Genomic DNA, 12,920 nt, shown 5'->3' on the forward strand with positions numbered 1-12,920 from the left:
AAAAGCAGAAACCTGCCAAACCCCTCCATCATGGAGCCCAGTAGAGAAAGGAACTACAAGTTTATGAATGAAGTACAAATGTATGAATCCTCAGCTGGAGGTCTAGCCAAGCAGGTGGTAAGACATAGCAACTGTCCAATATGCCATATCATGCTGAAGATGTCAGTGAAAACAAACAAAAACATCACTGCAGAAGGCAATATTGGACAATCAATACTATATCAACAGATCTGCATGATGTTGAGAACATTAAAAAGAGTTTCCAAATGTAGAAATGCTAGTGAGTTTCCAAGCACAAGCACTAATGCATGCCAGTTGGGGGAAGTTCTCTGCCCAAGCTCTACCTCAGGCCACAGGAACAAAAAGCTATGACCACCCTCAACATGTCTGGAGAAGAACACATGAAAGAAGGACTCGAGGTTGGAGGAATCCAAGGTAAGATACATGAGCGTATTAAAGGAAGTACATGTGGTTGTAAAAATGTTGACTTGGCTGAGAATCAACATCATTGTGAAGAGTGACCAATGTAATGTGTTACACATATTCTCATAGATACATATATCTGATGTCATGGGGGCTAACAACTTTCCAATGGAAATGCTGACATGTAGTGTAATTAGATTACACCAAGTATACAGCCAGATTCATCAATGCAACATTCTGCGAATTCCAAATTGGGATATTTACCGAATCGCAATTTAGAATTCACAGAATGGCATTCATGAAGAAATGCGCGAAAAAAATGCGAATCACAATCGGCCGCAATTGCCGATTTTGCCGCAATCGTATTATAATCGCAGAATCGGCCGATTTCTTGGTTGAAATTGCGATTTCGCAATTACTGAAATCGCAATTTGCGATCTCGCTAACTGCGAGAACGCAAAAACGGGAAGTCGCATTTCGAGCCCAATGATGACATCACAACCAGGTAGTAGGCTGTTCCCTCCCTCATTCAGACCACTGAGCCTGGAAGTGGAAGCAGGACTGGGAAGAGCTCCACAACAGTGAACTAGCAGCACCACAGCAGGACATCCACAACCTCCAAAATGTCACAGGAAGCAGCAGGGAACAGTGCCCATGAGAGGAAGAGGAAGATTAAGTTCTCGGAGCAAGAACTTGAGTTCCTAATTGAGGGGGTCTGTAAGGACCATGCACGCCTGTTTGGCAAGGACTCCAGGAGGGTGCCAGAGACTGACAAGCGCCGCATCTGGCTGTGCATCCGCGCCAAGGTTAATTCGGTCGGGGTGACCCAGCGGTCAATAGACGATTTGAAAAAGAGGTGGTACGACCTCAGAGGGCGTGCCAAAGAGCGAATGGCGGAGAGGCTGGGGGAGCGACTTGCCACCGGTGGAGGAGACCCCACTGCCACACCCAACACCCCACTGGAGGACCTCGTGGAGGACACCCTGACTCCTAAAGCCTGCGTGGGGGTCACCCAGCTTGACTCGTCCCGACCCACCCAACAATCTAAAGGTAAATGCCATGCGGCTGCGAGCCCGTCCCCTAACAATGCCCATGACCCCTGAGCTAGCAATTTGACAACCCCAGTAATGCAGGCCATGCACACCTGAAATGCCCTATTGCATTGTGGGAGTTGTAGTGTAATAATCATTCCCAGATAGCCCAACACAGGCAGACCTGTCAATTCAAAGTAATTCCAAAAGCCAGTCGTCAGGGAAAGCAGGCCTGCATGCATGTAGCAACATCTCATGTGCAAGATACATATCATTAATCATGCACCCATTTACATCACAGGTGCAGCAGAACAGCCCAGCACCGACAGCGAGGCCCTACATATAGATGAGTACCCGGAGGACACCGAGGGGGAGGGCCAACCTGAACCAGGACCATCTCAGCCACCTTCAGCAGTACCACCACCACCCACCCATGTGGGCAGGGCCACCCCTGCAGCCACAGGTGCCCAGCAACCACCCCAACCGACACCCACGGCAGTGGTACAGGCCACACCACCAGCAGCCAGGAGGCAGACGAGGCGCACAGCCACAGTCAGGTCGCAGTCCAGCGGACTGACGCGCCAGCAGCGTGACATCTCAACACGCGCGGGCAGGGCTGTCCATGCACGGCATCCTGGCCATTGAACGCCGCATGCTTGCGGTACATCTGACGCAGGCGCGACACCTGGCAGCCATACATCTGCAGCTCAGTAATACCGCGCAGCATGTTGGACAGCTGACCGCAGCTGTGCGAGAGAATAACCAGATCCTGGTCTCCCAGCAGGACATCACCAGCCGCCACCCCCGCCAGTTGCTGACCCGCCTGTCAGCCTACACCAGGTCCAATCATAATATTGGCAATGCAACATCTCAACTTTCCCGCCGGTCCCTTGCAATGCAGGTGCAAATGGTCCAGTGTTGCCAGGACGTTGCCAGGGCACTTGATCAGGTGACAGCAACAGTGCTCTGTCTGCAGCCAACTGCCCATGGTGAACCAGGGGGTGGTGATGATGCCAGCTAGGGCACATCAAGCCACAGCAGCATGTCCTTGCCGCCAGTGACTGAACGCCGCCACAGTCTCGTATTTGATGTCCCCACCAGTCTTGTGAAGTATGCGGAATCTGCTCTTCAAAAGGCTAAATGTCCTCTCAATGCAATTTCTTGTGCGTATGTGTGCAGCATTGTAACGCCGTTGCTGTGGTGTTGCAGGGTTGAGGTATGGGGTGAGGAGGTACTCACGGAGACCGTAGGCGCAGTCACCTAAATGAAAGGAGCAGAGGGTGAGTGCCTGTTCTGCGCAGCTACATGATCACAGTGTACTATATGGGGGCATGTGTACTTACCTAGTAGGTGTCCTCGCCAAAGTCTCCCCTGGCCAGTCGTGTGTGAATGCCGCTGTGCCGGAATATGAAGGAGTCATTTGTGCTCCCCGGGTATTGTGCCACTTTGTCCGTGATGTAAGTCTTAGCGTTGCACACCATCTGGATATTGAGGGAGTGGTATGACTTGCGGTTGCGGTACATGTATTCCGTTTGTGCTGGTGGGCAGATGTGGATGTGGGTACAGTCAATGCATCCGATTACATGTGGGAATTGCGCAACGTTGTAGAAATGTAGCTTGGTCTCATTCAAGTCCTGTTGGGTGGTCGGGAATGAGATGTAGTGGTGTAGCCGGCTCAGCATTGCCTCCAGGAAACTCCTTAGGCAGCGGGACATGGTGCTCTGGGATATCCCCCCTGCAACAGCGACTATCCCCTGGAAGCTTCCGGATGCCAGTAGGTGCAGGCAGCACAAGACCTGGACGTGGGTGGGCACGGCATTGGTCCTCCTTGTTGGGTGCTGCATCAGGGGGTCCAGGTCCCGGATCAGCTTTATGATCATTGGCCCATTCAGGCGGTACTTAGAGTAAATTTGCTCCGCAGTTTGGCCCAGCAGGGTGACCCGCAGGCGGAATATTCGCTTCTGGATCCTGCGTCTGTTCCGTGCTGCAGCCTGGAGCCTTCGCCGCCTGACCACCATGTAGAGTCCTGGCATTGTGAGAGTCCTCATGCTACTACTGTGTTTCCTTAAGTGTGTTTGTTCAGGACTGCACCTGTGGCTCGTTAGTAATTTATTTATTTATTTATTTTCCTTAATGTTTACCACCTGCTTTTGGTTCTCCTTAAATTGCACCTCGCAAATAGCGATTTTCAGCTTTTTCGCTAATTGCGAGTTTTCATGAATAGCGTTTGCGAATATTTAGCGAAATCACAAAACAAATCGCAGAATCCATGGATTCTCGCTATTTCCGATTCGCTATTGGGGTTCCTCCTAGATTCTGCGATTTATTTTGCGATTTCGCTAATTTATTTTTGCGATTTCACAAATTCTGTTTTTTTGACATGATGAATTGCTTTTCTGTAAATTGCGATCGCAATAGCTAATTCGCAGCTATTGCGATCGCAATTTTGCTTCATGAATCTGGCTGAATATGCATTGAAGTCATAGTGATCAAGGGTTGATCTGTCTTCCTGTTACGTTGAGGGTTATGTGTTACCACAGTATGGCTAATGTTGTCTCTCTGTAGGATCATGACATTGAGTTTTGATCTAGAGCACCTAACCCGACAGGTCAGTATATACAAATTCACATCAAACAGTACTTGCACAATAGTGTGCTTCACATATACAGCACACTTGCTCCTGTGTATGTGAGGCCATCGGGTGCTCAAGAGAGCAGTCAATTGATGTTGGGATGTTAGGAATTATCCAGTTATGGCATTGATGTTTGCCCTGCTGGCATTAGCTGTGTGGGTGGCCAGGGTAGCTGTATGTGCTACATACTCACTCTCTGCAAAGCATTCATCACTTTTTGGTGTTTGTATTTTGTTGAAGGATGAATGAGAAATGCCATGCATCAATCATTCTGTCTGCTGTGTGGTGCCCGTTGCAAAGCATTCTAGAGCTGCTAGCATTTTTAGGAAGGGTGATGTCAGTAGGTCCCTATGTTGGGCTCCAGGGTATCTGTAATGATAGTAGGCTCTCTTTCCGCATCGCTGCGCCATTTGAGGTAATTGATTGAGGCCTGTTTTCCATCCCTTGCTGCATGATTTTTTTAGGCAGAACATGGTTCTGGCATTGAATGATATAGTGGCCTAACAGTGCTGGATCCAAGGTTGTGTACGGTGAAATGAAAGTGTGAGCTGCTGCAATCAACCTGAGAGAGCTTCACCTGTCTATGGTTGCTTATGTTGGACTGGGCCTGTGTGCAGTTTGCTTATACAGTGAATGTACTGTATTTTTGCATTATTTAGTTTGTTTATGTGTTTTGTGTTGTTGTACAGCTTTTCTTTCATTCTCTACACTTTCAGGAAAGTTTATCAATTGCTTTCGACCATAGGTGTTTAAGGTGGTATTTTTCACTGGTTTTCAAACACCCCTCATACTTGTAATTGTGTGCTATTTACCACATGTGTTATGATTCCCATGTGGTAAATATTACATGCAATACATAGCACACTTCTTAAATAGCAAATGTGGAGACCCAACATGTATTTAGCACATGTGATAAATATCACATGCAATTTTTAACTCATGATCAGTAGATTCTGTAAATTATTGCGCTATTTAACCTGTCATGGGGTAATTACCACTTCCAAAGAGAATAAATGGGGCTTGCACTGCTCAGTTCAACAATGTTGATCTGTGTTACGATCTGTAGCATGCTGAGGAGGTATCGCTGTCTGATCCTTACAGCGTATATAATAACAAAGTCTATTGCAAAGCTGCCCCACAAGGGGGAAGACTCCTCCAAGCATAGCTGGAAAGACTAAACAAGTCTTATTCACTTGAATGAATTTAATAAAGTTTTTTGAACACGAAAGCTTTACTGTGTATATTTTCACTATCAACTCATTATTTTCATGTTTGCAACGATCTCAAACATATTGTCCAATGCATGTATCATCAAATGCATATATCATCAAATGTTACGTGTCCCAATGCATTTCGGGCTATCCTTCAGCCCTTCATCAGGGGATTACTATACAAGAAGAAAAAAGACATGGCTATCAGCCTGGACGCAGAATAATGGTGTTATAATTGGTACAGGGTGAACGTCATGCATGGGTTGACTAAACTCCAGTGATTGTAAAAAGACTGCAATATCTATGGGCATTCATGCGTTAAGGTGAAAATCGATGAAAAAACGGCAATGTGCAAATCAAAACGAGCTACATGCTGGTTTGGCGGGTGTGCGAAAGATGTATCTCAAAGGTAGTGACAAAGAACGCGGTGGTAAAACTGTAATTATAAGATAATAATTTAATTTTTGTAGATTTTTTCACCTCCTAGCCACAAAGAGGGGCCTGAGAAAGTTTATTTACCCATATATGTGCGTTATTACATTTATTATTATTATTACTTAAATATACTATGGTTGTTTAACCCCATGTTTTACAACACACATTTACTTACCTGAGCCAGGAAAGTGTAGTCGTTCTGAAGATGGCACAACAAAGCGAGAATTTTAGAAGGTGGTAGAGTCATGCTCTTGTTAGTCTTAATTGTATCTTTATATCAAGGACATCTCACATTCCTTTCCACAAGATCCTGGCACCTACTCATTATTAGCTATCTACAAGTTTCTGTTTTTTTTAAATGTTCCTTCTTCCATTCACTTGCATTGGGAGAAAATGTCATAAAAATTATGACAATTGTATGAATTTTAACATTACATGCTCCAAATAATCTGGGGTGAAGCTCTGATCCATTGAAATGGTGATTGCATTGCATTATATTTGATTGCTTGCTGGCTTTTCTTTTAAAATGTTTAAGAAAGCCTAAGTGTGCATATGTTTTAACTTTGTGAACAAAAAAGCTGTAAATCCAACAAAATAATGTAACCACAGCAAACTAAAGCACATTAACATTTAAGGAAGATTAGTGAATATCAATGTGTGTTTATGAAAGGCTGAAGCACGCACCCACGAAGCAAAAGAAATCTATACAGTAATTGTTAATTCGACTATATGCAATCTAACAAAAGGACTACTTGATGCCCCATTACCAAATACTAGTGGGAATACAAATGAGACAACGTAACCATCCACAAATGTAATCCAAGCAAAGGCATGCAATGAAAAAAGAGATGTACGTAAATGGCGGAAGGTGGGTAAACCAAAACCTACTCTTTCTGTACCTCTAACTGTATTTCTTTGCAAAGTGATGACATGAGGTCATTCAGACTGCTATATCTAGAGCCAAGAAGGAATCCCTGTTGTTGTATATAGAGGACATTCTTATTACTTTAGCTCTACAAGTGCATTTTCTCCAGGAAAAATTCTGTGTTGATTGGTATGTCCCCAGGGGAAAACGTTCAAGGCATTAGGAGTAGTTCCCCTTGGAATGGGGAATAACAACTGAAATCAGTTTTTGTGCATTAATTCCCACATGTTGTCCATTCATTCTAAGCCTTTTTTCACAGGTACATTGAAATAGGCTTTACCTATCAAAATTAGCCCATAGGAAAGGAAACTGGAGTGTGATTTAAATGCAATTCATCTTTGGGCGAGTAACTCAAAAGCTGGTTTATAATAGCTGATCAAAATGATATCTTTACAACGAAAAGTGATGCAGTGATTACAAGCCTGGTGTAGAAGCATGTCCTAGCTATAGGCCTACAGAATTAGTAAAAGATCTCAAAATGAAATTGAGGAATTCATACATAATACTGAAGTAATGCCGACATATATAAATAAAAATCACTTGAGCGATCCAATAACTCGCACTTCATTGGGTGCAAAAGCTGGAAAATGCATATGGGCCAGACAAAAAAAGAATACTTTGTGTATATTAAGGCAGACCATTCACTCTGTGGGTTAGAAAGTCAGTTACTTACCTTTGTGCAAGCTGAGCTCATTATAGACTTGTGAAAGTTCCCATTAACATATATCTGCAAGCAAAATATAATGTGTAGACGTTATAGTACAGCATGCTTAGTATTTTTAAACAAATGTAAATAATTGCCTCATTTTATGTATTACAGTTTATTTTTCATAAGATAGGTGTAGGTAACTACAATCTGGTCAGTTCCTCAACCCGCTGTACCATGTGGTGGTACACAAAGGTAAACTACCTACAATTCTGTCATCTATGAAAGGCGTAAAAACCTTTTTTCTTTGCACATGGCGATAGATGTAAGGACACAATGTTTAACCCTCCTCCTTTTTCTGATCACTACTTAAAGGTGATTACGTTTACGGTTTCAAACCACTCTGGACTGGAATTTTAATATGTATTTATATATACTAGGGGTACGAGTAGTTGAGATTTCGTCCTAAATACTGAATCCAAAATATAGTCTCACGATAAAATTGCGGTCGAAATATTGTTATTACAAAAATATAAAGAACTAAAATATCAAAGGTAAGTATTGCATTTTTTAAAGTGATTTACTATAATATTGGAATTTAAAATATTGCTTACTTTAACATGCTTATTTGTCATGGTGCTTTATTGTATTTTTTTATTATAAATGTTATTTTTTATTTGCTTTAATACAATCATAATGTAGAATATTTTCGGTGGTAGGATTTAATGGTGAAGGACTAGGTAGTGGTTTTTGTAAATGTATATATTAACTAATGATAATTAATTAATTAATTTTCTTTTTTTAATTGTTTTTTCTTTTTTTAAAGTTTATTTTTAAATCTTATTTATTGAATTTCAACTTTTGGTCTTTGCGTTTATTGGGGTTTTATAGTGTAGTGTGTTTTGCCTAGATGTTATTTAATGTTAATTGATTTCTTAACGTATGTTATATATTATAATTGTTAATTATTTGTTTCATTTATAAAATTTGCATTAAATCTTAATTTCAGCTTGTGGAATTTACTGCGGTATTTGGTGGGTAGTGTTTTTTAAAACTTATATTAATTAATGTTAATCGATTTATATCATAGCTTAACAATGTTTTATATGTTTAAATGTAAAATATTTTTATAGGTTGTGTATTAAAGGTTACAGTTTGGTTATTATGTTTGTTCGGGGATGGAGTGTGTAGTTTGTACTAAAATGTCAATCAATTTTGATTAAGTGAGCAATATATTAATTAGCCTAATTTTGAGATTGGCTCATAAATAATTGTATGTTAAATTAATATTTGCATTTACAAATATCTTTTAATATAAGTTTCATAACTTAAAATGTAAACGTAGGTGGGACATGCTGAGGGTGTGATTGATTTGTTTTCGATCAGAAAAACTTATTTTCTATCTAAATTGAACCCCATATTTTTACTGGAAAATAAATAAAGAATGTAGTGTAAATACCTATTCTATGGCATGGAGCACTGTTTTAGGTGTGTGTTTTATGGATGAGTTTTATACATACTGTTCATTTAAAAATATTTTCCTTATTTTTTTAAATAACGTTTTAGTCATATTCAAAGACATTTAAAACATATTTAAAAAGTATTAAATCATATGCTTTTTGGAAGATTTTTTAATTATGTTTTTTTTATTAATGGCCAATTCATTTACATGGGTGTACTAATGAAAACCTCCAAAATATATGCACTTTCCTCAATGTTTCTTAGGCTGTAGTTAAAATATTGAATATGACCCCTCTACTGTATGCACTTTTACTAGTATTTGTTGGACTAAAGTTAAAATTGTAAATGTAAACTGCCCTCCACACCCCGCACCAATGTATGCTTTCTCTAATGTTTGCTAGAATTAAGTTAGAATACTAAGGGGCCGATTAGGATCGCGGACGGACTCAAGTCCCCTGAGGAGGAGGGACCGTCCGCAGGGGCTAGGGCGTTCCCTCCGAGCAGATTAGGATGTGACCGCCAGGGTGGCGGTCACATCCCCTATCTTTAACATTGCGGAGGATGCAGCTTCAAGCTGCACCCGCCGCAAGGTAAAAAATGCATGCATCGCATTTGCATGCACAAAGCAGCAGGCACTGCGCAGTGCCTGCCACTTTGTGCATGCAAATGCAGGGGGGTACCATAGGTACCCCCCATGTGCACCCCCACCCCCCTTTCACCCAGGGGGCCTGCAACGGGCCCCCGAAGTGAAAGTCCGTATGCTTTTCCACGGCGGAAAAGCCGCAGCGGAAAAGCATGTATTCACCACCATCCTAATATGGCTGGCGGTGTCTGATAGACACCGCCAGCCATGTTAGAGCGTGTCCGCCCCGGTCGGAAGGCGACCGCGGCGGAAAAGCTGCGGACGGAATTCCAGACCCACCAGCTATCCTAATTTGGCGGTGGGTCTTTGGAGGCTTCGCAGCGGTTTTTCCGCAATCATAATCGGCCTCAAAATTTGACCTTCCCTCCAATGTATGAACTTTCTCCAATATTTCTTTGTTGGACTGGAGATAAAATAGTAAATGTAGCCCCCTCCGCCCCCCAAATGTTTGCGCTTTCTCCAATGTTTGTTAGACTGGAGTTAGAAAAGTAATCTGATTCCACAATGTATGCACTTTTGTGAATGTTGATGAAATTGGAGTTTGAATAGATGGTAATTTGGACCTGGAAAGTAATTCTGCCCTCCACTCCCATGCATACACTTTTCTCAACATTTGTTGGATTGGAGTAAGAATAGTAAATTCCACCCCTCCCCCATATTTACACTTTCTGCAATGTTTGTTAGACTATAGATATAATGGTACTTCCTATTACCGCCCCATCTCCCCAGTATATGCCAATTTTTCAACGTTTGTTTGTTAGACTGGTGTTAGTAAGCAAATCTGATACCGCCCCTCCACCCCTTGCAGTTGCACTTTTCCTAATGTTTGCTAGAATTAAGTTAGAATACTAAATTTGACCTTCCCTCCAATGTATGAACTTTCTCCAATATTTCTTTGTTGGACTGGAGATAAAAAAGTAAAAGTAGCCCCCTCCACCCGCCAAATGTTTGGGCTTTCTCCAATGTTTGTTAGACTGGAGTTAGAAAAGTAGGTCTGATTCCACAATGTATGCACTTTTGTGAATGTTGATAAAATTGGAGTTTGAATAGATGGTAATTTGGACCTGGAAAGTAATTCTGCCCTCCACTCCCATGCATACACTTTTCTCAACATTTGTTGGATTGGAGTAAGAATAGTAAATTCCACCCCTCCCCCATATTTACACTTTCTGCAATGTTTGTTAGAATATAGATATAATGGTAATTCTTATTAACGCCCCATCTCCCCAGTATATGCCAATTTTTCAACGTTTGTTTGTTAGACTGGTGTTAGAACAGTAAATCTGACACCGCCCATCCACCCCTTGCAGTTGCACTTTTCCTAATGTTTGTTAGAATGGAGTTAGAATAGTATATTTGACCTTCCCTATGTATGCATTTTCTCTAATGTTTTAAATTTAACTTAGAACAGTAAAAGTGTCCCCCCAATGTTAATTTTGGTAGGAGTGTAGATACAGTGGTGTGTATGAACTGTTTTTATTTTTTTATGTTTTTTGAGATTGCAGTAAATATGATTGATTTAATTTTGTGTTTTTATCACATAATTTAAGGGGAATATAGCTAAAAGTACATATTTTAACAATATTCATTTTAAATTATCAAAATTGTGTTTTGCTTGAAAACATTTTTTTTATGGTTTGGTATTTGACAAATATTAGCTTTAGTGCTATGTTTTATCCTTTTCTTCAACAGTTTACAATATATAATAATAATTATTTTTTATTAAATATGTTTATATTGTACTTTATAGTGTATTTTCAATTAATAATAAATGTAGTATTTAGAATTTGTTTTGTATATTAATTCAATAGAATAATTAGTATAAAATGTGACTGTATAATTGTATATTAGATTTCTTTATATTAATTGCCAAAATTATATTAAAATTATGTGTATTGGAATTAAAGAAATATTTTAAAATCTGTAACATTAAGGTTTTATTTTATAAAAAATGCAGTTAACTTTCTTTAAAATAGGGCAAATTATATTTCAATACGTGCACTTACCTTTGCAATGTCAATAAACCAGGTAAGGCTTGAAACAGGAATAGCAGACAACTTTGCAAGCTATGGATAGTGTAATAATGGTGAAAAAATTTGGATGGTTCTTCCGTTATTAAAACTCTTCAAACTTTTTGAGAATTCTAGAAGATTTCTGGCCACGACTTGGAAATGTGTGTGTCCATTCCTACCAATTAGTCATGCATTTATTCTCTCTTCCGCCATCTTTTATTTCTTTCTCTCTTTCACTTTTCCATTTCTCTCACATTCCTCTTTCAATTCCTCTTTTTCTTTTTTAATTGCAATAATTTTTCCATCTTCTCTACATCTTGTTTCATCGTTCTGTTTCTACTCATAAAGCCCTTCCTCCTCCCGCTTTCTTTTTTCTGTTAAAAGTATTTTTAGGTTTGTCTAATAACCAGGATAATGGGGCACAAAGAGGGGCCAGTACGAATCCAGCTGAGTTACAGGCCTTAGTTAAACTCTCCCGCTGACCCCACTGTTCTCCTTGTGGATAACAACGGTACGGAAAGTATCTGCATTTTTCAACGTTATTTTAATTATATTTTCTCCTACTTAACCTTATTTAGATGCCGAAATAAATTAAAAATAAACATTATAGTGCATGTGGAAGTTCATACGTACCCGGTATCCTTGAATAAAAATGCCATTGCTGCATCCTAATTCATCCACTGTAGGTCGTCCCCAGCCGATCATCAAGTTGCACTTCCCAATAGCTTTAATAATATATACAGAATCCACGGCTGTAGGGGAGCCTGAAAGCAATATCCATATGTGATAAATCACCCCATGCTATGTCATAAACTTTTTATTCTGTCAACAAATAACATAAAATTCATTTTAAGGTTCAAAGTTAAATTAACAAAAGTTGTCCCATTCATGCCTAGAAACTTTCGCCAGTCGCAGCTTTACAGCTATAATTTTGAAAAAACGTTGGCAATTACTTTTTTGTATTTGCTTGCCAAAATTTTTGGGGGGTTTTGTCTCCACAGAGAGGCTAATTTTTCTTTCCTACTAAAAGGTATTACTCCTGCCCTTAAAAAGAGTAAATTCCTGACCAATTCCATGGTAAGAAGCGTTCGAAAGCTTTTAACCAGAGTTATCCAATTTCCAGGTTACTCCCACCTTGTTTCAACCAGTAGGAGAGTTACTCTGAGTGAACTCTTTCACAAAAGTAAAACATATTTGAGGATCTTTATATCAGATCTGCAAATGCTTTGTCAATGATACTCCATTTATGTGACTAGTGCAGGACATTTTTATTTTATAAGCCTTTTTTGTAGCTGAAATAACGGGGAATATAGAATAATTAAGTAGTCTACCAGGAGCATTCCTATAGTAGTGGGAGCAAACGGATAGATGGAAGTTAATTTTAAAAAAACCTGTCCTATAAATAAGTTGAAAAAATAAGGCATATTTACAAGTCCCTATCGCTACCGGAGCTTCTCTTATTTTGACGCTCCGGTGGCATAGCATAATTTTCTATATTTAC

The 12,920-nt window shown here is 40.2% G+C and overlaps 1 protein-coding gene across 1 annotated transcript in view; it reads right to left on the minus strand.

The window, feature by feature from the left end:
- C2_2H4orf50 (chromosome 2_2 C4orf50 homolog) overlaps window positions 1–12,920 on the minus strand; it is a 264,277-nt gene that overhangs the window by 32,218 nt on the left and 219,139 nt on the right. The window contains exons 6-7 of the mRNA XM_078678890.1: window positions 12,053–12,183; window positions 7,331–7,384 (exon numbers count right to left, since the gene is read on the minus strand). Coding sequence (XP_078535016.1) covers window positions 7,331–7,384; window positions 12,053–12,183 — 185 coding nt within the window. The remainder of the gene's footprint in view (window positions 1–7,330; window positions 7,385–12,052; window positions 12,184–12,920) is intronic.

The sequence above is a fragment of the Lissotriton helveticus genome, chromosome 2_2 (assembly GCF_964261635.1).
Source record: "Lissotriton helveticus chromosome 2_2, aLisHel1.1, whole genome shotgun sequence".
NCBI classification, from domain to species: domain Eukaryota; kingdom Metazoa; phylum Chordata; class Amphibia; order Caudata; family Salamandridae; genus Lissotriton; species Lissotriton helveticus.